The sequence below is a fragment of the Megalobrama amblycephala genome, linkage group LG14, assembly GCF_018812025.1.
Source record: "Megalobrama amblycephala isolate DHTTF-2021 linkage group LG14, ASM1881202v1, whole genome shotgun sequence".
Classification (NCBI taxonomy): domain Eukaryota; kingdom Metazoa; phylum Chordata; class Actinopteri; order Cypriniformes; family Xenocyprididae; genus Megalobrama; species Megalobrama amblycephala.
In genome coordinates, this window is record NC_063057.1 from 41,898,424 (window position 1) to 41,922,106 (window position 23,683).

At 39.9% G+C, this 23,683-nt stretch overlaps 2 protein-coding genes across 2 annotated transcripts; one reads left to right on the plus strand and one right to left on the minus strand.

Moving 5' to 3' along the window:
- Positions 1-2,292: 2,292 nt before the first annotated feature.
- LOC125246481 (patched domain-containing protein 3-like) lies at positions 2,293-6,032 on the minus strand. Its single transcript, XM_048157464.1, has 4 exons — positions 5,097-6,032; positions 4,618-4,745; positions 4,394-4,539; positions 2,293-4,315 (listed from the first exon to the last, which is right to left on the minus strand). The coding sequence occupies exons 1-4, from the start codon at positions 5,781-5,783 to the stop codon at positions 2,679-2,681; spliced, it is 2,598 nt and encodes an 865-aa protein (XP_048013421.1). The 5' UTR covers positions 5,784-6,032; the 3' UTR covers positions 2,293-2,678.
- Positions 6,033-22,361: 16,329 nt separating this feature from the next.
- Positions 22,362-23,379, plus strand: LOC125245413 (gastrula zinc finger protein XlCGF49.1-like). The gene has a single exon (XM_048155986.1). It carries the CDS (start codon positions 22,429-22,431, stop codon positions 23,038-23,040), a length of 612 nt encoding a protein of 203 aa, XP_048011943.1. The 5' UTR covers positions 22,362-22,428; the 3' UTR covers positions 23,041-23,379.
- Positions 23,380-23,683: the final 304 nt, after the last annotated feature.

The following is a 23,683-nucleotide window of genomic DNA, read 5'->3' on the forward strand; positions in this document are numbered from 1 at the left end:
TTTTTGTGTGAAATTATATTTATTTTGTCCATCAAAAGTGTGCTTTCACTTTAATTGAGCGTCAGCAGCGCAGCAAAAATAGACTCCGAAACCTCGATTCACTGCTGCATACGCGACACTCCTGCTTGACGCTTACGCGCTGCTCCTGCTGCATCCATTGGTTAACATGCACGCCGGAAAAAATACGCGCTGCTCACATGCTGTTTACACTTGCAGTGTGAAACAGGCGTTACTCACATGAGAAGCGCGATCAAAGCAGTCTCTGCGTCTGTTTTCAGGGCTTCCTGCTTAGCTCTCTCCAGCGCTGGAAAGCTTTTTTAATATATTTTTTGGTTACTTTAAGAATGCAGCAGTGCACCGGTGATGACTTGAGCCCATCAGTCCACAGTAAGGCTCTTAAATAGTACTATTGCTAAACCTACCACACCAAACATAGTGGCCAAAATTGATGTGCAAATGTTTTTGTTGTTGTTGTTTTTTTCAGTGACCCTACAATTTTGCTTAGACCAACAAAATATGAGGAAAATATTTTTATTTTTATGTTTATATTATTTAAATGTTTTAAAATATGACACTGACAACAACATAATCAAATTTACATTTCATGACAAAATGATAAATGCAACAAAGTAAATAATAATAAAGACAAAGTCACAGTTGTGAGAGATATAGCCTACATATCAGTCACAAGCCAAAACAACAAGACAATATCGTAAGTTCTTGTGTTGTTTAACACACTTACTGCAAAGGTATTTACGTTTTTATCCCTAAATGAACAATGACTTAACTTGAAGTATACCTTTAAGAGATGCTTTTCTACAATGAATAACTTAAATTTTACCTTTATTCTATTTACTCTGTTAATGTTATGAATTGAAATTCATGAGCATATTTCCATTTCACAAGACAGTTTGTCATAACAGCGACTGAATCGTTGAAGGACGCTCTTGTGTGCGTCACACAGACGGAGAGAGTTGCGCTCAATAAGTTGTAAATGTACATAAGGAATGGAGTTTATTGTTTTGTTTATCTTGAGCATAAACAGTTTCTGCAAAGTTACAGCACTGAAAGTTCAATGCAAACTGAGATATTGTCTTTTAATGTTATTGCAGTTTAATGCCTACAAAAATGACCGGTTTGGACTACAACGAGCTTCTTCCCGGGTTGGTGACATCATAAACCCTACAATTAACATAAACACTGCCCCTGGGAGCACGCAACAAAGTGGGCGAAGCCATGTATACAAGTCTTCTGTGTTTGGGCTTCCTAGGGACACTGGACTTCGGGAACAATGTTTAAAATTTATGTTTAATTCTGTTCCTGACAATTATAATGCTAACTTAGCTGCTGTGCTGCACGTTTCACGGAAGACAGCTTCCAGAATCTACACGAGTTTAATGCTGGATTTGCACAAAGGCTTTTACTGAAAGATGAAGCAGTTCCCACTTTAAAAGCAGAAGCTGTTGTTTATGGGTCCCAACCTGTAAGTATGTTTTATTGTTTATAAAGTTATATAGATTTTGGGACATAAAGACCAACGCGGCTTGGCTTCGCTAGCCAGTTAGCTAAATTCTATTTCATACTTCGCCAACAAACACCATCAAATGTCTTTGTAATCACACCAGCGAACTTCTGTTGGTGTTTGTTGGCGTTTCTTTTATCAGTGTACAGCATTGTTTCATTACTGCTTTTATGTTGTTTACCCATATGCTCGTTCATGCCATAAATTAAACGATACCTTCACAGAAATGCTACTACTCAGTCATGTATTCAGCTACAGGTAAAGCTTTAATCAGGAAAAAAAACATTGAAAGCTAACATAAACAGCAGTAACATTTACAAGTGACAGCATATCTAAACACTTTGACACAAATACAAACAAAAACACTTAACATTCATAAACATCCTTTAAAAGCCATGCTTTCAGAGGTTCTGCTTGACCTGCTTCATTACTGCTATCTGGGTCTGATTCAGGCTCAAACTGATACGGCAAAATTGATGCCATTATTTACATTTCCACCGAAAGCATGCAACTATTTCCAGACAACGTGAATCGTGACAACGTGTTCTGGACAGCGAATCACAATATACATTTACATTTACATTTACATTTATTCATTTGGCAGACGCTTTTATCCAAAGCGACTTACAAGTGAGGAATACAACAAGCGAGTCGTCATGACGAGGCAAATAGACAAGAAGTGCTCATAATACAAGTTATAGGCAGTGCTCAGATTATCCTAAGCTACAATAGAGAGGGATTAGAGGAAGTGAAAGGATAGGAGTAAGAAGTTTTTTTTTTTTTTTTAAGATGAGGTTAAGTGCTCACGAAAGAGATGGGGTAATATATATAGGATAAAGATGCAGTGTATACATAAGAACATAACAGAGTGATTGCTATTTTAGGATCTTCTTGAATGGTCTAATCGAAGTGTCATATACAGCTAAGCTCATTCAAAAAAAGAAAAAAAAGTTTATATCGCAGTATCTTGGGCCGTAAACTGGGAAACATCCAGGATAGATGGCCAGTCCATCACAGGGTGAACACACATACAGACAATTTAGTCTCAATTTCACCTGTACCTTTGCATTGTGGGGGAAACTGAAGCACAATAGTATATTGATAAATTCAACTTGATTAATAAATCCTACAGGTGATATTTTTTAGAAAATTAAGCTCAGTAACAGTCAGGATCAGCAGACCATTCATTCTGAATCACGATTGCTTTAACTCGCCGTTCACTTGTGTCACTGTGCTCTGGAAGATTTGGTTTGTTTTTTACATGACTGCTACTACAAGTTCCGAGGAAGCTCAAGAACACAGGTATGAATATGATGCCATGGACGGCCCCAAACAGAATGACTAAGAACATGATTTTGAAGAAGGTCCTGAAGATGTAGCTTTTAGCAGCCGAGAGCACCACCACACCTGCGATAGTGGACACGGCACCCTGAATGATGGGATAGCCCAGTTTATTGATGGCATCCATGGATTTCTCATTCGCTGAGGATTTTTCACTTGACACAAAAGCATAGGATATGTGAGCAGAGAAGTCGACAGAAAAGCCGATACAAATAACAAGAATTATCATAGACACAGCGTCTAAACTAACATCCCATAATGCCATGAATCCGGCCACTCCCATAATGACAGATGCAATGGAAAATGTCACCCAGAGAGAGCAGAGAGGGTTTGGGATCAACAGGAGTGAAATGACTAACATTGCACATGTAGCAACCACTAAGTTTTGGATTGTATTACTGATGATGACGGCAAATTGGTCGAAATAGATGAAGGTAGGGTGGTACACTATCAGATCAACGGGTGTCTGCAACTTCCCACATTTTTCTGCCGTTTCTCTAAATGCATTCAGCATGTTCTTCTCATCGATCGATGTGCGGATGTTCACAGTCTGAATGAACATACGTGATGCATGAATTTTATTGTTAGTGAAATTAACATCTTGACTAAAACCAGACTGGTTAAGAAATGCAGTTAAATAGCTTTTGAATTGTTTTTCACTGTTTAAATTGAAACCTGCGTTTTTTACAAACTGCATGTATTCACTCAGCCAAGAAATAGGCGAGATGCCTGAATCTGCCACTGTCAGATTTTGAAAATTTTCCAAACACAAGTCAAGACTTTCACGAGCAGTTGGGTTCCAGTACTGAAAGTCCTCATCCTTTATAACTAACATGACATTGGGACCAAAGGCGGAGAAGAATTCATCTTCCTTGTCATAGTAACTACCAACATATGAGCCGTCTGTTGCTAAATTTTTCACATCTAGACCTTCCTGCATTTGGAAGCATCCATAGACACTTGCTGCCAAATACCCGGCATAGATCAGACATACAAACGTCTTAACCCACACTGTTGTCAGAAAAGGGCCGTAATAATTTTTAAAGAATGAATCTACTGGCATTTCAAATTCCTTATGTGTGTTTTTATCATACGCCCCACCAACACAACAACCTCCATCATCACCAGTGGCTTCTGGGACTTTCATGCAGGTCAGCCAGTGTCTGTTGTCTTTCTCTCTCCGTCCGTTAAGTGCGAGACACGCGCCGAAGAAGGTGATGTTGAAGACGTAGCAGAACAGAAGAGCTGTGCTGGTGTACATGCAGAAAGACTGAACTGAGCGGAAGGGCGTCATGAGACCGATGTAGAAAGCCAGAACATCTGTCAGTGTGGTGATAGTGATGGACACGCCGGCCTCTTTATATGTTTCTGCTAAACGAATCTCAACAGCTTTATTCACTTCAGTCTTCTGCCAGCAGGAGATCATAATGAACATGTCATCAACACCAACACCTGGAGGAAAGCAGAGACTGTGAGCCTGTGAACATCAGCTGTGAGACACCTACTAGCTGATGAAATGAATGAACTTACCGAGGATCAGAAAGGGGGCTGTTTCCACAGTCATGGCAAACGGCATCCCACAGAACAGCAGCAGTCCAAAGCTGGCCAACACTGACATACCAGCGGAGACAACACCCAACACGGCCACCCACACCTTCGTCCTGACACAGTCTAACCTGTGGAAGGAGACAAGGGATAAATGACATAGCTAGTGATAGAAATGGGCGAATGTGGTTTTTAATTTTTTATAATACCTCAAACAAGACAAAATTGAAATGGCAATAGCCAGGATATATGTAACAGAGAAGAGGGGGATGATAGAGTCTGAATTGTTCTCAAACTCATTCTGTCTTGATATTGATGTAAAGTAAGACACATGGACCTGTAAAAATTCAACACAAAAACACTGTTCAGTACAGTTGCTGTAAACATGAATGTATTGTATTACATTGTGTTGAAGCACAGTAAAGAAATAGTAAGGGCAAATTATGACAGGACATGCATAACCTGCAGAAAAATGTACATAGATTTGGTTCATTTTCTCAAAATATTGGAATTGTTGTCCAAACAACTTTTGGGGCTTGAGTTTCAGTTATTGGAGATTATTTGATTAATGACATTTGACGTACCTTTACACACACACACACACACACACACACACACAATGGTCAACTGGGGGAATCTGTATACATGAAGGTACAACTCATAACTTACAATCATTTCTTTGACTTACCGTTTTCTGTTCTGTATAGTTTGAGAGGAGTTTTAGAAAGCCATCAAGCCAGTAAGGGTTTTCCTTTGTCTTCTTCTCATCTAAGAAATAAAAAAGCCTGACCGCTTTGGCACTGGTGAGCTTTGAGCTATCCAGCTCTACACCACCGATGGTTGTTCCCAAAAACATGCCATTATTCATCGGATATTTTATGTTTGAAGAAACTATTTCAGTAGCATTGTAATTTATAATGTCTAAAATTGCATTTGACAGGCACCTTCCCTTTGTTTTGGCACAGAGTTTTTCAAAAGTGTTTCCTGTCATTATATTTTTCACTCGTCTGTCTAGCTCTATAATGTCATTAAAAGCTGCTTTAGTCAATATATTTTCTCCTTGCAAGCCTGTGATAATCAAAGAGGCATAAGTGCCTTCAGATGCAAGCCGTAACTCAGAAAACTCTTCAGATCGTGGGAAATTTTCCACCACAATCGCCCTTTCCAACTTGGCAGGTCCATTGACAGGTGTGAACTGGTCTTCAATATCATTTGCCTCCCTCTCATGAAGAAAGATAAAACCAGCTCCAAGGGCAGCAGCCACATATAAAGCTAATAAAAGAAACACACATGGATGTCTACCAACAACACGACCAAGCTTTTCAAAGACCAGAGACAGAGGTTTTTCAATGCAGTCTGTTTTACACTTCGCCATCCTCCATACACTTCCACAGTTTACGGTGAATCTCTTGCTCTTCTGCAAAGCCCCAGAAACATCCTCCTTCTACAATGACTCAGTGTTGTCATAATGTACTTATAGTCTGAGCTGATCACTAATAACTCATTTGTTACTTTTTAACAAAATAAGGTTACTCATTAACAAACTTCCTTGTTGGCACCTGCCCTGTGTATCACTGCCAGAAACTATCACACCGGCGCCCAGCAGCAGCCCTGCGTTTCCAGCATTTTGGGGTGAAAGTGATTTGTCGGTCCACTAGTTTCTATGGCAATATCAGCTGCTTTGTTAAAAAAAACAAACATAAAAAAACATTAAAGCTGAAATCCAACCTGAATGATGACAACTTAGAATAAAATACTATCACTAGTGATCATCAAATCCTTTTTACAGTTTATTTTACACACTTTGTGTTTAAGTCTTCCACTTTTTCACAAAACCTTTGCTCTCTAGAAACCCAGTCAGTTTGGGTTAAAATTCTTTGAAGTATTAGCATTATAAACATTGAATTAATACCAACATATGAAATTAAATTAAGCACATGCATCAGAAAAATAGGAAGTGTTGGACAATAAATATATAACAGAAAATAAAAGCTTGTTTTTGCAGTGTTGTATGTTAAAGGTGCCCTTGATTCAAAAATTGAATTTACCTCGGCATAGTTAAATAACAAGAGTTCAGTACATGGAAAAGACATACAGTGAGTCTCAAACCCCATCGTTTCCTCCTTCTTATATAAATCTCATTTGTTTAAACGACCTCCGAAGAACAGGCGAATCTCAACATAACACCGACTGTTACATAACAGTCGGGGGGTACGCCCCCAATATTTGCATATGCCAGCCCATGTTCCCAACATTATGAAAGGGATTACACGTCTGGATGTGCACAGCTGAATCATCAGACTAGGTAACCAAGAACAACACCGAAAAATGGCAGATGGAGCAATAATAACTGACATGATCCATGATAACATGATATTTTTAGTGATATTTGTAAATTGTCTTTCTAAATGTTGCATTAGCATGTTGCTAATGTACTGTTAAATGAGGTTAAAGTTACTATCGTTTCTTACTGTATTCACGGAGACAAGAGCCGTCGTTATTTTCATTATTAAACACTTGCAGTCTGTATAATGCATAAACACAACTTCATTCTTTATAAATCTCTCCAACAGTGTAGCATTAGCCGTTAGCCACGGAGCATATAGCCTCAAACTCATACAGAATCAAACGTAAACATCAAAATAAATACTTTACTCACATAATTCGAAGCATGCATGCAGCATGCATGACGAACATCTTGTAAAGATCCATTTGAGGGTTATATTAGCTGTGTGACCTTTGTAAATGCGCTGTAATATAGTCGACAGCTGGTGTGGCAGGGAGCATGCGATTTAAGGGGGCGGCGCGCGAGTGTAAATCAGTGCATAGTTAATGATGCCCCAAAATAGGCAGTTAAAAAAATTAATAAAAAAAAATCTATGGGGTATTTTGAGCTGAAACTTCACAGACACATTCAGGAGACACCTTAGACTTATATTACATCTTGTGAAAGAACGTTCTTGGGCACCTTTAAAGCAAGTGTCCAAAAGTGGTAATTATGCAATAACTGACACAGCAATGCATCATGTATTATAAGATCATTATGTTTGTAGCGTGATCCATTAAAATGTACAATATATTTCAATTCATATAGTAGAGTAATACTATTATTCCATTAGGTCTGATCTATATTGTTCACTGCAAACTAGGGCTGAAACGATTAGTCGACATTATCGACAACGTCAACAATAAATTGTTGACCAATATTTTTGTTGTAGAATAGTCTTTTGATCTCATATGACCTATTTGAAGGGCCTGCAATAGTGCAGTTTGACCAGTGGGGCGCTGTAGCACAATACTGTAATGCAGTCCACGTCCATTTTCTCATGCAGTGAAAGATACATAGAAGAGGACACGGACAATGCAACGACAGATAAGGTTGCTTTTGATATAAAAACAGTCTCTGCTTTTCAAATTCTGTCAATTTTACTACGGGATTCAAACAATACACTCTTTAATGTGGCGTGAAAGATCGCTGTACCACCTCAGGTCAAGCGGCACGTGAACCTATTATCTCTTCCTCTTTTCTGCCATTACAGCACCAAATAAACATGAATGTACATCAAAAAGTATGTTGAACGATATATAGTACAACTTACTGAAATGAAGTTTTAACCACACAAAGACGCCAATAAAACTAATTGCAATGTCACAAAATGTTACATTTTCCTCAGGAAAGCCATTCAGTGACCATAAAATCGATAGTCAGTAAAAAGAATAAGAAAAAAATCTAGAGAGGGGTATTTTTCAAAAAAATATTACTGTCAGGGTTGCTTGCACAGGAACACACGACGAAGGAGATTAGTAGTGATGTTACGTTCTGTGCCGAGGCTTCGGAGCGTGTGTCGAGAAATCCCGGAAGTTTTCAGTGAAGCGCGTATCGAGGCTTGTATCGCTTTAGATCAATGACGTCACTGATGACGTTCGAAGCCTCGTTTGAGTGCAGTGCTTCGAGAAAGGGTTCACTTTTGGCGGGACGCTTCGACTATATGACGTGTCAAATCCCCTCTCGAACTCGAGGGTTTGTCAGTAGTAGTTCCGTTCACAATAACATGGAGCCAGCAAGAAAAAAAAAGTTCCCTTTTGAAAGGGAACTTCTACTCTGCGCTGACTGCGCTAGGGGAACGTCCTCCGTGACCCGTGCTCGAAATGCCAAAAATCACCACACTCCAATCCTATTGGCCGGCGACAGCCTATCACGTCAAATGGCGCGAACCGTGACATATAAAGGGAGCGCCTGGGGAAACAGCCGACATCCTTTTGTCTTTTCGCGACTGCTTTTGCTCATGCCTTTTTCACTCTGCCAAAAGAAAATATGTCTGCTAAATCGTTCAGGAAGTGTGCTGATCCTTGTCCCAGGTTTTCTGACACCGGAGGACACACACAACTTGTGCGTTTTCTGTCTGGGCGAGGAGCACGCACGGTCAGTACTCGAGGGTGCTGCCTGTGCTAACTGAGAGCGTTTTTCTATGGAAACGCTCCGTTCTCGTTTGGCCCTCTTCTCGAGGGGAGAAGTGCCACCACCGCTGCCTGGTGGTTCCAGCCCCGCTCGTGCTGAGGCTCAGCGGCGATTGAAATCATGGGGCTCGCAGGTGGAGCTCGCTGAAGAATTTGAGAGGGGTGTCTGTCTTTCTCAAGCTGAAGCGACTGACGAGGACGCGCTTCTGGCGGATGACGACGATGTTTATCTTTAACATCCTCAGACCCAGGAGCGAGTGCTCTCTTGGTCCAAAGCCCCGGAGAGCAGAAGATGGCCGAGGTGGGGGAAGCGGGCGAGCCCGCGGCTCACGCTCTGCCTCCCTGCACGGCTTTTTTCGGAGTTGCTGGAGGTTATGGAACGCGCCTCGAGCAGACCGCAGCTGCCCTGGGAGCACGTGAGGAGGGAACCCGCTCGCAGCAGGTTAGACGATCGTTTTCTCTATACCCATGGCCCGGCAACTCCGGCGAGGGCCCTGCCATCCAAAGCATTGAAGGTGATGTCACGTTTGAATGGCAGGGCTTACGCCGCTGCAGGTCAGGCTGGTGCGGCGTTGCACACTATGACGGTGCCTCTGGCGTACCAGCCTGATCTGCTTACGGATCTTGATCAGGGAGGCGAAGACGCGCTAGATCTTGCATCCTGCTCAGATCCAGCTCTGGGCCCAGACTGCCGGGAGATCCCGGGCCGTCTCGAGCCGAGGCTCAGAGGCAGGCTCAGAGGGAAAGTGTCGCCGCTCGTGCGCCTCCTCCTCCTCGGAGTAAGTCGCAGAGACGGCGAGACGCTAGAAGGAAGAAGCAACATCTGAGGGAGGTGATTGAGGAGCGGCGCCAGCAGCGCCGGTAATCGATCCCCTCTCTCGCGAGGGCTTTTTCTCGCCCTCGCTCTTCCTTCGCCTCCCGGTAGCGTTTGTGACATCTATATGCTGTGGGCTTTACAGTCGGGCTGATGTTGCGGGCCTATGATGAATATATTCCTGACGGCCCGCCATCTGGCTTGATAGTGAAAGTGCTTTTGGGCTTATGGGACTTTGGATTTTCCCCTCCGTGTGACGAATCGGGGAAGAATCTGCGTTCTATGAGCCGCAGGAGGTAAGCCAGGTCCATTTTTCTTTCTCAATATAGACCTTGCTTTTCCTGTATAGCTTCCCGTGCATATAGTTGTCATCTGTTCATGTTTTTAAGGGGTTATTTGGGCAAATAACTGTATGTTAGGCTGACTGTTACAGGCAGGCTCTTTATGGCCGCTTTGTTGTTTAGCGTTGGTATAGTTTCTCGGCTGATACTGTGTATAGCTAGAACTAGCTTTCGCTATCGTCAGTTATGTGTTGGCCGGTTTTTCGGCCACCTAATGCTGTCGCTCGCGCTGCTTTCTCCGTGTGTTTGGGAATTTGTAGCCCGAGTGTAGCTTGGTCTACATACAGTCCTTAGCTAGCGGCTAGGCTAGAACTAGGTTAGGTGTGTGTTTGTTTACATCCCCCTGTTATGACTATCCCCCTGTGGTTGTATAGTTCCTAGTTCTGGCCTCCTTCTGAGGAAGTTGCTGGCCGTTTTCTGCCCATATTTCCCCTTCATATGTTTATGCAGGCGTGTTATGTGAGCGTGCTTGTGCTGCCACAGGTTACACCTGTTTTTTATGATAGCAGGCTTTATCTGGCCTCTATATATGAATACGGTGTTGTTTTTGTACTCCCCGGTTGGGGTTTGTGTTTCACTGAGTGCATCACCTGTTGGATCGCACACTCAGGATGAGTGTAGGGAATTTTGTTTACCCGACCTCTCCCGGTCGTTTGCACCACAGCATCTGGGGTTCATTGCTGTTTGATTGTTGGCTATTTGTTTTTAGCCTCTCTGTATGCAGCTTGTTTGGATACAGCGCTGTTGGTCTACGATGCTGGTTACGCTCACGCTGTTTAGCATGATTAACATTGCCTGCTGGAATGTGTATGCCTAGGCTCAGGTTGTGTAGCTAGTTCCCTTAAATTTGTCATTTTAGGTTATACTGGCCCTTCCTTGTAGCTAGGGCCCTGTCATGACCACGGGCTAGTGCCACATGGTTCTTTAAATAGCAGGCCTCTCCAGGCCTCTTTTATAGCTTCCTGTTGGCCCAGCTACGCTGGTCATGTACGGGCATCATTCCATGATAAGTCATACGTCACTCTGTTGTTGCCAGGTGTTTATGGAAGTTGTTGGCCCCCGTTGGGGCCTCCTTTCATGTTTTATCTAGCATGTTGGCACTGCTTGTATGGGTTTCTGTATGTCTCATATCCCTTGGATAACGCTCTAGCTATCGCATTTTTAAGGTTACAGGCCGTTTCAGGCCTTCCTTTGCTAGCATGTCGGAGTTTAGCTTGGTACTCCTCTCGCTGAGAGTAAAAGATGTTTTTACTGAGTATTTTGTGCGTTTATTCCCTTTAGCTGTAGTCTGCATTTAGTTCTCTGGTGAACTCTGGTTATGTTGCAGGCCCTTTTTCCCGGCCTCCATGACTATGTGCCCACTTTACGGTCTGTCTGTTAGGTTGAGCTTTGTACTTCCCTTCGGGGTTAACTGCGTAATTGTGCTTAGCTCCCTAAGCTGGTGTGGTTGTAGACTTCTATGAAGTCTCCCGTTAGACCGGCCCCCAGGCTGGTTTGTGCTCCCCTGGGTCAGGGGTCTTTAGCGCACAGCCTCCTCAGCACCTTGTTAACGGCTGAGTAGATCCTTGGATAAGTGGTTGTACTCCCCTCATACGAGGGTCCATAGCGTTTAGCTGAGTTCCGCTCTCCAGGATGCCCGTCTCTGCGTGTGGGTTTGAGTTGCTTACTGCCTTTTGCAGTTGCTCTTTCCTGCTCTCCTCTTTGGAGTTTGCGCTTGGAGATTCTGTATATCAGACAAGGTTGGCTTGGCCAGATTTAGCTTCGCTGGATCTGGCTAGGCCTCCTTGGTGGCAGCGGGATGGTTTTTCCCCCCGAGTGACTGGCCAAGGTTCCTTTGGTTCCTTGGCTACATTGCCTTAAAGGGACCACCCCCTCTCGGGGTGTTGGTTCCAGATGCTCGAGCAGCCTTGGTAGGCTTTTTTCGGATGGCCTCTTTTAGGCTCAGCTTGGGCTGTTGGCCGTAGGGAATGCTGTCACTGACAGCCTTGGAGTTCTGCCCCCGGTTTTTCCCTGGAACTGCCGGATGTGTGTCCAGACATTTGGACTGGCATTCTCCTCTAGCATGGCGGCGTGGGTATATCGTTCCCCTAGCGCAGTCAGCGCAGAGTAGAAGTTCCCTTTCGAAAGGGAACGTCTCAGGTTACGTATGTAATAGGGGTGTAACGGTACACAAAACTCACGGTTCGGTACGTACCTCGGTTTTGAAGTCACGGTTCGGTACAGTTTTCGGTACAGCAGGTGGAGAGAAAACTAAACATAAAATTGCTTTTTTTTTTATTATTAAACAGAGGTTTACTGAACAAATTGTGTTTTTGTCTTTAAATATATTAAATTAAATTAAAACTAAAAGTTTCTTAAGGATAAAAAAATGATCTCTGCTAATGCTATAAACTATGTAGGGAGCCCTAACTTGAAAGAAGCCCAAACTACTAGCCTAAATTCAATTGCTTTTTATTTTTAGATAAAATAATCAACACTCAAATAACAAATTGTATGCAAACCTGTAAGCTGCACCTAAGGCAGTTTTTGCATTAACTTCTAAATGTTTTTACTCCAATTCGTTGTTGAAATATAATCATTTCTACACAGTGGCTGTTATTTTAACATCAGATTTATTTAAACATACATTAAATAGCCTAATCAGGATATCACTAAAAGGTTAAGTAAAATAATGAATATATTGGCTAATACAGTGCATATATTAAGCGAAAGAGTTCATTTCTCTAGCGAACTAACAAGCTGTGAACACTGAATGGCTTTTCTGAGGTAAATGCATCATGACATATTGTTGAATACGGAAGCTTTCATTGATGTCTTTCCACCGTTGAAACACTGAACGAGCGATTACATGAGATATGACCGTTTCAGTAAGTTGTACTGAATCTTGCAACATACCTTCAGATGTTCTTTCATGTTTATTCTGTAACTAGTATTAAGGAGGAAGAGATGAACACATTCACTTGCGCTCCGCGCTCGCGCTGCTGGTTGAACTGAGGCGCCTGTACAGTGATCTGTCACCCCACATCAAAGCACGTCAAAATGGCATTTTCTGTTTAAACTTCATGATTTCGTGGACAGAATTTGAAGGATGACACTTTGTTTCTTATCGAAAGTAACAAAACGCAGAGCTTATTGCGGTTATTGGTGGTGAATATTGGTTGCAATGTAATGCTTCGGTACACACGTGCACCGTACCGAAAGCCCTGTACCGAAACGGTTCGGTACAAATACGTGTACCGTTACACCCCTAGTATGTAACCATGGTTCCCTGAGAACAGGGAACGAGACTCTGCGCTTTCATGCCATGCTGCGGGATGCCTGCTAGTCGCTCAAAGACAAAAAGATGTCGGCTGTTTCCCCAGGCGCTCCCTTTATATGTCACGGTTCGCGCCGTTTGACGTGATAGGCTGTCGCCGGCCAATAGGATTGGAGTGTGGTGATTTTTTGGCATTTCGAGCACGGGTCACGGAGGACGTTCCCCTAGCGCAGTCAGCGCAGAGTCTCGTTCCCTGTTCTCAGGGAACCATGGTTACATACGTAACCTGAGACGTTTTCACCTATGTGGGAATTTTTTAAAAATGATCTCTCCCAGTAAGGTTTGTATTTGTAGGTTGATTTCCCAGTTATTAGCCTAATTATTGTATTATTTCATGGTGTCATTGATGTCAAGGTCTTTAGCTATGTATTTTTAGGTTGATTTCCCAGAAATTACCTTAATTATTTTATGATATGAACTACACAAATAAATAAAATAATTAAATATCATGGTTTCATTGATAACTTCTTAAAGCTTTTATATACCTTTTCAATACAGATTTAGTTTTATTGGTGTCTTTTTTATTCCTAGGTGAAATGCTTACTCTGTGACAAAGAGCTAGGATATAATAACAATACCTCCTCCATGTTGAGGCATTACCGTGCCCTTCATGAGAAGGAGACTGAAGCTGGACCTAGACCTAGCCAAGGTAGGGAAGGTATATATTGCTTTACATGTGTTGTTATAGGTATAACTTTTTTATATATTTTATTTCACTTTGCTTTGCTTTATATACCTTTTTCCCTAGCTTCCAGGAAACAGCAATTAGATGAGGCCTTGGTTGATATGGTGGTAAAGGATTCTCAGCCATTCGCCCTGGTCGAAGATGAAGGGTTCAGGGAATTTGTGAACAAACTGGACCCTACATATGTTCTGCCTACCAGATAGGTGTGTATGTGATCATTGATAAATATTTATGACAAAATATATTTTTCAACAGCTTTTATTCAACATTCAATCTCATTTCCCCAGGCATTAAAAATGGTGGCAGAAAAGTTCAAAAAGTCCAAGGAGGAAGCCAAGGCCCAGGTCATGAAAGCTGTGGCAGTCAGTCTCACAGCAGATATGTGGACCTCAATGAATATGGATGCCTATCTTGCCATTTCTTAAATGAGGGGTCACTTAATACTGTACTTTTAGGAGTGCAGAAATTCCCCCAAGCCCACACTGCTGCAAATTTGGCAGCAGCCAAGACTGCTATCATGGAGGAATGGGGAATTAGGCACAAAGTAACATGTCTAGTTACAGATGCTGCAGCGAATATGATGGCCTGTGCCAGAGAGCTCAGTGTAAAACATTCCATCTGCATTGCACATGTACTAAATTTGATGGTGAAAAAGGCACTAGACCAGACTCCTGGACTTGCTGACCTGAGAACAAAAGCCAGAAAGCTTGTAAGTCTGTTCCGATGCAGCACCACTGCTAAGGTATGTGACATGATATTGACAGCATTGCACACCACGCTCTTGTAATTCACATCATCAGTAGTGAAGTTTTTGTAGTACATAATTTCATTGTCATTGTTATAAAGTTATTATACTGTCCCTCATAAATCCTTATGTTTCTATGTTCTGTGTAAAGGAAAGGGTTGTGCAAATGCAGACACACCTAGGCAGTCCACAGCTGAAACTGCTTCAAGAAGTAGACCCGCTGGAACAGCACCTTCCAGATGTTTCAGCGACTTTATGAGCTGAGAGAGCCAGTGGGTGCAGCTGTGGCATCTCTTCACACTGATACTTCTCCACTCACACCTGAGGAGTATTTTTATATTGGGGAGTGTCTTAGTGTTCTGTCTCCTTTCTATGAGGCAACGGTGGAGCTGTGTGAGGAGAAGCAGGTCTCTGCCTCCAAAATAATTCCACTCCTAAAAATGGTGGACCATTTTTTGTCTGAAGAAATGGCAAAAAAAATCATCTGTGATGGCCCAACAGCTAGCAGAAATGATGATACGCCAGCTCAGAGAGAAATTGCATCATTTGCAGTCCATGAGTATCCTAACTCTTCTAGACCCACGTTTTAAAGGTGCCCTAGAACATGTTTTTAAAAGATGTAATATAAGTCTAAGGTGTCCCCTGAATGTGTCTGTGAAGTTTCAACTCAAAATACCCCATAGATTTAAAAAAAAAAAAAATTTTAACTGCCTATTTTGGGGCATCATTATAAACGCGCCGATTTATGCTGTGGCCCCTTTAAATCTCATGCTCTTCGCCCACGGAGCTCACGCTTGCCTTAAACAGTGCCTTACCAAAGTTCACACAGATAATATAACCCTCAAAATGGATCTTTACAAAGTGTTCGTCATGCATGCGGAATGCATGCGTTGGATTATGTGAGTATTGTATACTGTTATATTGTTTACTTTGATTCTGAATGAGTTTGAGGCTGTGTTGTGTGGCTAAAGCTAACATTACACACTGTTGGAGAGATTTATAAAGAATAAAGGTGTGTTTATGAATTATACAGACTGCAAGTGTTTAAAAATGAAAACACCGACGGCTCTTGTCTCCGTGAATACAGTAAGAAACGATGGTAACTTTAACCATATTTAACAGTACATTAGCAACATGCTAACGAAACATTTAGAAAGACAATTCACAAATATCACTAAAAATATCATGTTATCATGGATCATGTCAGTTATTATCGCTCCATCTGCCATTTTTCGCTGTTGTCCTTGCTTGCTTACCTAGTCTGTTGATTCAGCTGTGCACAGATCCAGACGTTCTGCCCTTGTCTAATGGCTTGATCATGGGCAAAGGGTATAGAACCCAGTGTATATTCTTTGTCATGGGCTGGCATATGCAATTATTGGGGGCGTACATATTAATGATCCCGACTGTTACGTAACAGTCGGTGTTATGTTGAGATTCGTCTGTTCTTCGGAGGTCTTATAAACAAATGAGATTTATATAAGAAGGAGGAAACAATGGAGTTTGAGACTCACTGTATGTCTTTTCCATGTACTGAACTCTTGTTATTCAACTATGCCAAGATAAATTCAATTTTTCATTCGAGGGCACCTTTAAAGTGCTGGGTTTCCTCAGCCCATCTAAGGGGAATGAGGCTGTTAGGAGACTCACTTCTGAGTGTGCATTATTAATTTCTCAAGAAACACCAACACCAGCAACACAGGCAGTGCCAGCTGAAGATGAGGAGCCTTCAACATCAGGTACGCTTTTAATGCTGTACTCTGTTTTGACATTGAACTATGACATTTAATAACCAATTTTGTCTTTTTAGGTAACTTGTGGCGTCATTTAGATGCATCTGTCCAGCAAACTTAAAAAAACCACAAATAATACAGCCGATGCAATGGTGGAGGTTCAGCGCTACATGGCTGAGTCAAATATTCCAAGAGGAGAGGACCCTCTTACATACTGGGAAGCACATAAATGCTTTTACCCAAATATTGTTCTTAAAAAAAAAAAAAGTAAGGTTTCCCCTCATGTTGCACAAGCACTCCCAATGCCCTCTAGTCCACCTTAATCATGTTCACTCTGTTTTATCCAGTCTAAAGAAGTCAATATCCCTCTATTCAACAAAAGCACTGGCAGTTTCAAAATTATGAAACAACACTGAGTATAAATATTTCAAGTTCTCATTCATTCACTCCTTAATTTATTTATTTATTTTTGTTTTTTATTTTTTAGATGTGTTTGTGTGTGTATATGTTTATATCAAGCCTTTGTAAGCCATGTAGCACACATTTTGGCACTGTCACACCCCTGACAATTTTTTAAGTGGCATATTTACATTGACCAGCAGGTGTCCCTAGTGTGCATTCAAAGCCTCAAGAAATGAACCACTTTTCAACACATCTGGCTGGAAGGCTGGAAAGCTTCATTTTGCCACCACTACTACGAGCTACTAGACAACTCTGAGAGGCCATCTTAAAAAGACCAAGCCCCTCCTAATTGGCCTAAACCATTTAGAAATTAAAAGGTAATAAAGAATCTTAAAAAATATATATAAATGTGATTTAACAGTAACAAAGAGGTAAACTGTTATAATAACACAAAAATACATAAACATTTAGAACAAAACAAACTCAACTAACTATTAATGTTTAACAGTGCTCAAACAAGAATTATCAGATCACCAATCTCCCCCTCACACATGAGAATAATGGACTGTGCCTTCTATTGGCGGGAATGTAATCCTCAAAATGGTGGCATTTACTGTGACTGCGTTTTGTCTGTTTGGGATGGGAAAATGTTCCAGTACGTAAGTATGACTATTAATGATATGTAAGTGGTAATGTAAAACAATAAACATTTAACTAGTGATGGCGAAATGAAGCTTTGTGAAGCACCGAGGCTTTCCCCTCAAGTGTATCGTAAAAAGGTTCATTACTCGAAGCTTTTCAACACAGTGCACACTAACGACATCTTGTGGTCAAAAGGTGGAAAAAACTGCCTTTGCGTCCCAGACGACGCAGCTATTTTTGGAGTTTCATGTAATAAATCAGTTTGTGCTATGAAAAGCGTATAAAACAATGTAAATTATTATTATACATAAAAAAAGTCTTTCACGTGTCATTTCACTTACAAAATTTGAATAAATGAGTCTGAATAAAATTTGGGGGGACAAATAGGCAAGCTTTGGCATATATTATCAAAATAAATGATTGTTATAGAATGAAGTATGAACTGGGAATAAATACAAACTGAACACATGTAAATATTTATTCGTATTATGGCATATTTTTTGCTAAAAAGCAAATGATACTTCACATCTGCGCAAGGGTTCATGTTATGTGAATCAGAATACGAAGCAGTCACGTGGTTGTGTGCGAAAACGAAGCTTCGGACGTCACCGATCACGTGGTTATGGCAAAACGAATCAAGCTCCGATACAGTGCTTCACTGTGAGATGTTTCGTTTTTTTGATACAAGCTTCGAAGCCTCGGTGTCAAACGTCACATCACTACATTTAACATGATTACCGGTCTTGTTTTACTTCTTAACATAACATAAATCAACAGAAAAAAAGTATGAACATTCAACAGATGAAGAAATAGCATGAGGATGTGAACAACACAACACATGATCAGTAATACAAACATATCCGTGTTAACTGATGTTCAATATGCGCAAAACAGATAAGTGTGTGTGATGTTACAAAAGTGTATGCATGCATGTGTTTTCACAGTCCATTGTCAAAATAAAAGTCCTTTTTATAATCCAAGTCTCTAGTCACAGGGCCTCACTGTGACAGTCTAACTATTGTATTTTAGTATATGTATTGTTAACGCTTTCCCCGCGCACGCGTAACGATCATTTCCGGTAAGCCACTTGCATCCAATGAGAAAACCAAAATGTAATTTGAGGGCTTGATTTCCGTTTTTTCCATTTTTAATTTGAGCACAAAATCGAAAATCGGATAACGAGTCGTTTTCGGTTTTTTTCTCAGTTTTATAGTCTTTTCTCATATATCCTGACTCCAATAATCAGTTTTTACATTCATTTTACATTTATGTAACACTTTTATCCAAAGCGACTTACATTGCATTATACTTTTACTACATTTGTATCTGAGGATGTGCAATCCCTGGGATCGAACCCATGACCTTTGGCATTGCTACAGGAAAGCATTCTAACAGCAAACACGCAGAATAAAGTGAGATGATGTGAATGTCTTGTTGAATAAGTGATGATAGTCTGAGGATCATCAATATTAACAGAGAAACTGCTGAAAACACTTTATTTCATGTCAATAGTTCCTGTTTTCACCTCATTTATTATGCTGATGTCTTCAGATCTGCTGTAAATTGACACTTAAAGCTCATTTCATTGCTGTCAACAGACAGAGTATTTGATGGTGTTTATGTCTGCTTATTTCAGTCTTTATGCTTTCATCTGTTTTTCTTACAGTTCTTTACTACTTTTCTAGACATCTGTCATTATTTTAATGAAGAAACAGTGAAAAGAAATTATGAATAATGAAATTCCGCCCACTGAAATTCATCATCAGTGAAGCTCCTCCCACATAATCAGTGAAGCTCCTCCCACAGCAGTTCATCAATAAATGCTGGGATATTCCCATCAAAGCATCAGGAAGAGCTGAAACCAGTAAAGACTGAGTTTATTGAAGAGGACAGTGAGAACATGAGTGATCCAGAACCCTGCAGAATGAAACACACTGAAGATACTGAAGAACAAAGAGGTTGGTGTTTATTTTACCACCCTTTTGCGTAGGGCTGGGCGATATATTGCATGCGATTCTCACGCGCATTTCGTCAGTAAAGCCGGTTCCCTGATTACCTCTAAATCGCCATCACCTGCTTTCAAATGGAGCGCCATTTAATAGACAAAGCCGTAGTTCACGGAGAAGCCACGCAAAATCGCGTTCAGTATCGAAGATGAATCGACTTCGATACTGAACCCGATTTTGCGTGGCTTATCAGTGATCTACGGCTTTGTCTATTAAAAGGCGCTCCATGTGATGGCGATTTAGAGGTAATCAGGGAACCGGCTTTACTGACGAAATGCGCGTGAGAATCGCATGCGATATATCGCCCAGCCCTACTTTTGCGTACCCACTCTCTTCCACTTCGACTGCAGTCACACCTTTACCATTAAGGGTTATTTGTCCCCTAAATTGTTTTTCCAGTGCATATTTTTACTTTTATGAATATAACTATAAAATAAATGTTTATATAAAAATGTTCAATAGAGAAATATGCAATGGTAAAACTTTTAAATACTAAACTAAAACTGCCATTAGGTGGCAGCAAGTCACTGTTTTAATGTGTGAGTCATCGAGTCATGAATTCATTCAGTAATGAAGCAAGTGGCTGTGAATGAATCATTGAATCATTGACTCTCACGATTCGTTCAAAGCCGCAGAATTGTTCGCGAAACAGACCTGTGTTGTAGTTCTGCTGTGGTTTTCGTTAGAACTATTATTTCAATGCAGAATAAAGTAAATACTGACAGTACTGTGTTTAAAATGTAGGTTTTGTTTTTTGACCTGTTGTATAATAATGTCACGTTTGCAGTCATGTGGATATTTGGGAACAATTGCATTCGTGCTCATTATCATCATTAAAGAACTCACACAAGGTATGTTTTTGTTCCGGAGAAAGTTTGAGTCTTAAATCGAAATTAATCCATTATCTGTGTCTATATTTGTTCTTCATGCAAGTAAGTGCTAAATCCCCACTTTTACAAAAGCCTACAATATCGAGAACGAGAGTAATTTAGCGCGATTTAAGGAAGCAGATTCTGCACTCAATCTATCATATGCATGCTGCTTGTGTGGATACAGCCATTTCAAACTGAGACAATGGATTGAGATTATTTCCTTTCCTTTCCTTGTTATTACTTCAGTGTCATGTAGGACACTGATAATAACACATTTAAAGATCAGTCAGTCTAGACTTTGAGCATGTGAACTTTCTACAGATGCTGAAACGATCATATGATGTCACACTCTGTGAATCTCTTTTAAAAACATAAATAACAAATAATAATCATTCCAAAATTTGAAAATATACAATCTACTCCACTTTACTGCAAGCTTCACTTGATCTTGTGCTTCTGGTGTCTTACATTCACATGCGTATGAATGGAAGGAGAAGTCTAACCGGCTCTTAATAATTACACAGTTTTAGGAAAATTAATTAAATATCAATCTAAAAGTTGATGTCAAAATATGGCTGTTGATATAACATTCGATAATTTTTTAATTGATCAAATATATATAATAGTTCTCACTACAGAAACATGCCTCTAATGTTTTAAATATAATTGTGTAAAGAGCACAGGACACGCCTTGCCCATTTGTCCTCATTTAGGACAAATGTGGGCAATTAAAAAAAATAATAATAATAATAATTTCCTTAATCTGAGCGGTTCAAGACTTGGCTACTTTTCCTAAGTTTGCCATCTGAACACACACACGCACACACAATTAATGGGCTTGGTTATACAATGTTAAATGGTTAAAAAAAAAAAAAAAAACTCCTTAATTGGTCCTTCTTGGACAAAAGTCAGCAGCATAGGAAATTAATTGGGAATACTATAATTTAGAGCAAAGTTTTCCTTATTTTCTTCTTATTACTATCTATATTCAATAAATCCAACACAATGTGGGTGAGTCTACACAACATTCTCAATGTGGCAAACAGACTGGTGCTTTTTTGAGTTATTTTTAGTTTTTTTTTTTTTTTTAGAAATAAATCATTTCTTGGTCTCCTACTTTGTCTTATCTTTATATAATGGTCATATTTGTCTGTAAGCGTATTTTGTATAGTCTCTCCAAACATAAATCGTTTTTAAAATATTCTTAGAGGTTCACTACAACAATGGTTTAGATTTCAGCCTATATGCAGCCATTGAGGACTACAGCCATATAGTGGCTATTGTTATTTTTGATATTTTTATACCATCATGTCACCAAAGTCACCACATTTTTAGGTTTTGGCTGTCTGGTCTTACTGGAATTATTTGTTTTTCTAAAGTAAAATAAATATTAAATATAACAAAAATAAGCTTATTTTGCATAAATACGTGGTACTTTTAGTGATAAATGGATAAAAAAAATCACAAAAAAGTACATAAATTGATAATTCTTATTTTATCGAAGATAGTGATATTTAATTTTAATAACCATTTGATATTGGAGTCAGATTAAGCGTAGAGCTAAAGTAAAATTACACACATTATAGACAAACACACATTATACCTTCACCCAGACTGCTGGATTGTGTCGTTGAGATGACTGGTGGTTCTGTACAATTGGAAGATTAATGTTAATATTTCAGGGACATAGACAACTGCTATAAAATATCCCAATTTAGCATTTTCATAAATTAATTGCATATCACAGCAAGTCTAAATTTTATGACCATTTTATTTTACTTTGATGTACTGAAAATTAAATTACAATTTTTTCTTTCATTTCAGAGCTGATGGAAGTGAAGGAGGAGAGTGAAGTGGAGGAGAAACATCATGACAAACCTGGAGAAAAACCTTTGAGTCATTCAAAGACTAAAAAGACATTTTTAAAGAAGACAAGAGCCAAGAAATCTACAACCTGCACTCAGTGTGGAAAGAGTTTCTCAAAGAAACAACATCTTGATTGTCACATGAGAGTTCACACAGGAGAGAAGCCGTTCACATGTGATCGATGTGGGAAGAGTTTCAAACAAAAAGTACATCTTAATGGTCACATGAAAGTTCACACAGGAGAGAAGCCACACACATGTGATCAATGTGGGAAGAGTTTCAGTCGTTCATCACACCTTAAAGGACACATGATGATCCACACTGGAGAGAAGCCGTTCACATGTGATCAATGTGGGAAGAGTTTCAGTCATTCATCACACCTTAAAGAACACATGAAGATCCACACTGGAGTGAGACCGTTCACATGTGATCAATGCGGCAAAACATTTCTTCTGGAAAAAGCTCTGAAGAACCACCTGAGAGTTCATACAAAGGAGAAGCCACATTCATGTTCTGTGTGTGGAAAGAGTTTTTCACAGTTGCAATATTTATATCAACATGAGAAAAAACACACTGGTGTGAGAGAGTACATGTGCTTTGAGTGTGAGAAGACTTTTACTAAAGCAAACCATTTAAAACGGCACCAGAAAATTCACACTGGAGAAAAACCTTACAAGTGTTCACACTGTGACAAGACATTCAGTGATTCATCACATCTGAAAGCACATGAGAGGATCCACAAGATATTTTAAAATGATAAATAAATGTATAATTAATATTGATAAATATTAATAAAAGTTTGTCACCGGAAACATTAAATTGATTTGTGATGCTGTTTATTTTTTAAAGATTTTATGATAATTGCATCTAATTACATTATTGCTATTAATGTTGTTATTAGAAAAACAAACTATTTGTATGAACATTAGGCTGCTGTAGTTATTCATCTCATGGCTGATGCCATTAGTGTTTGTTTTTGTGTTATTAGTGTTTTATCTATGTCATATTGTGAAATAACAGTATTGTCTTTCACTAGAGCAGTTTATAGTCTTTTCTCATATATTCTGACTCCAATAATCAGTTTCTATCAGCAAACACTCAGAATAAAGTGAGATGATCTGCTAATGATCTGAATGTCTTGTTGAATGAGTGTTGATAGTCTGAGGATCATCAATATTAAAGGTGCCGTAGAACGTCTTTTTAAAAGATGTAATATAAGTCCTAGGTGTCCCCTGAATGTGTCTGTGAAGTTTCAGCTCAAAATACCCCATAGATTTTTCTTTATTCATTTTTTTAACTGCCTATTTTGGGGCATCATTAAATATGCGCAGATTCAGGCTGCGGCCCCTTTAAAGGATTAGTTCACTTTTAAATAAACTTTTCCTGATAATTTAC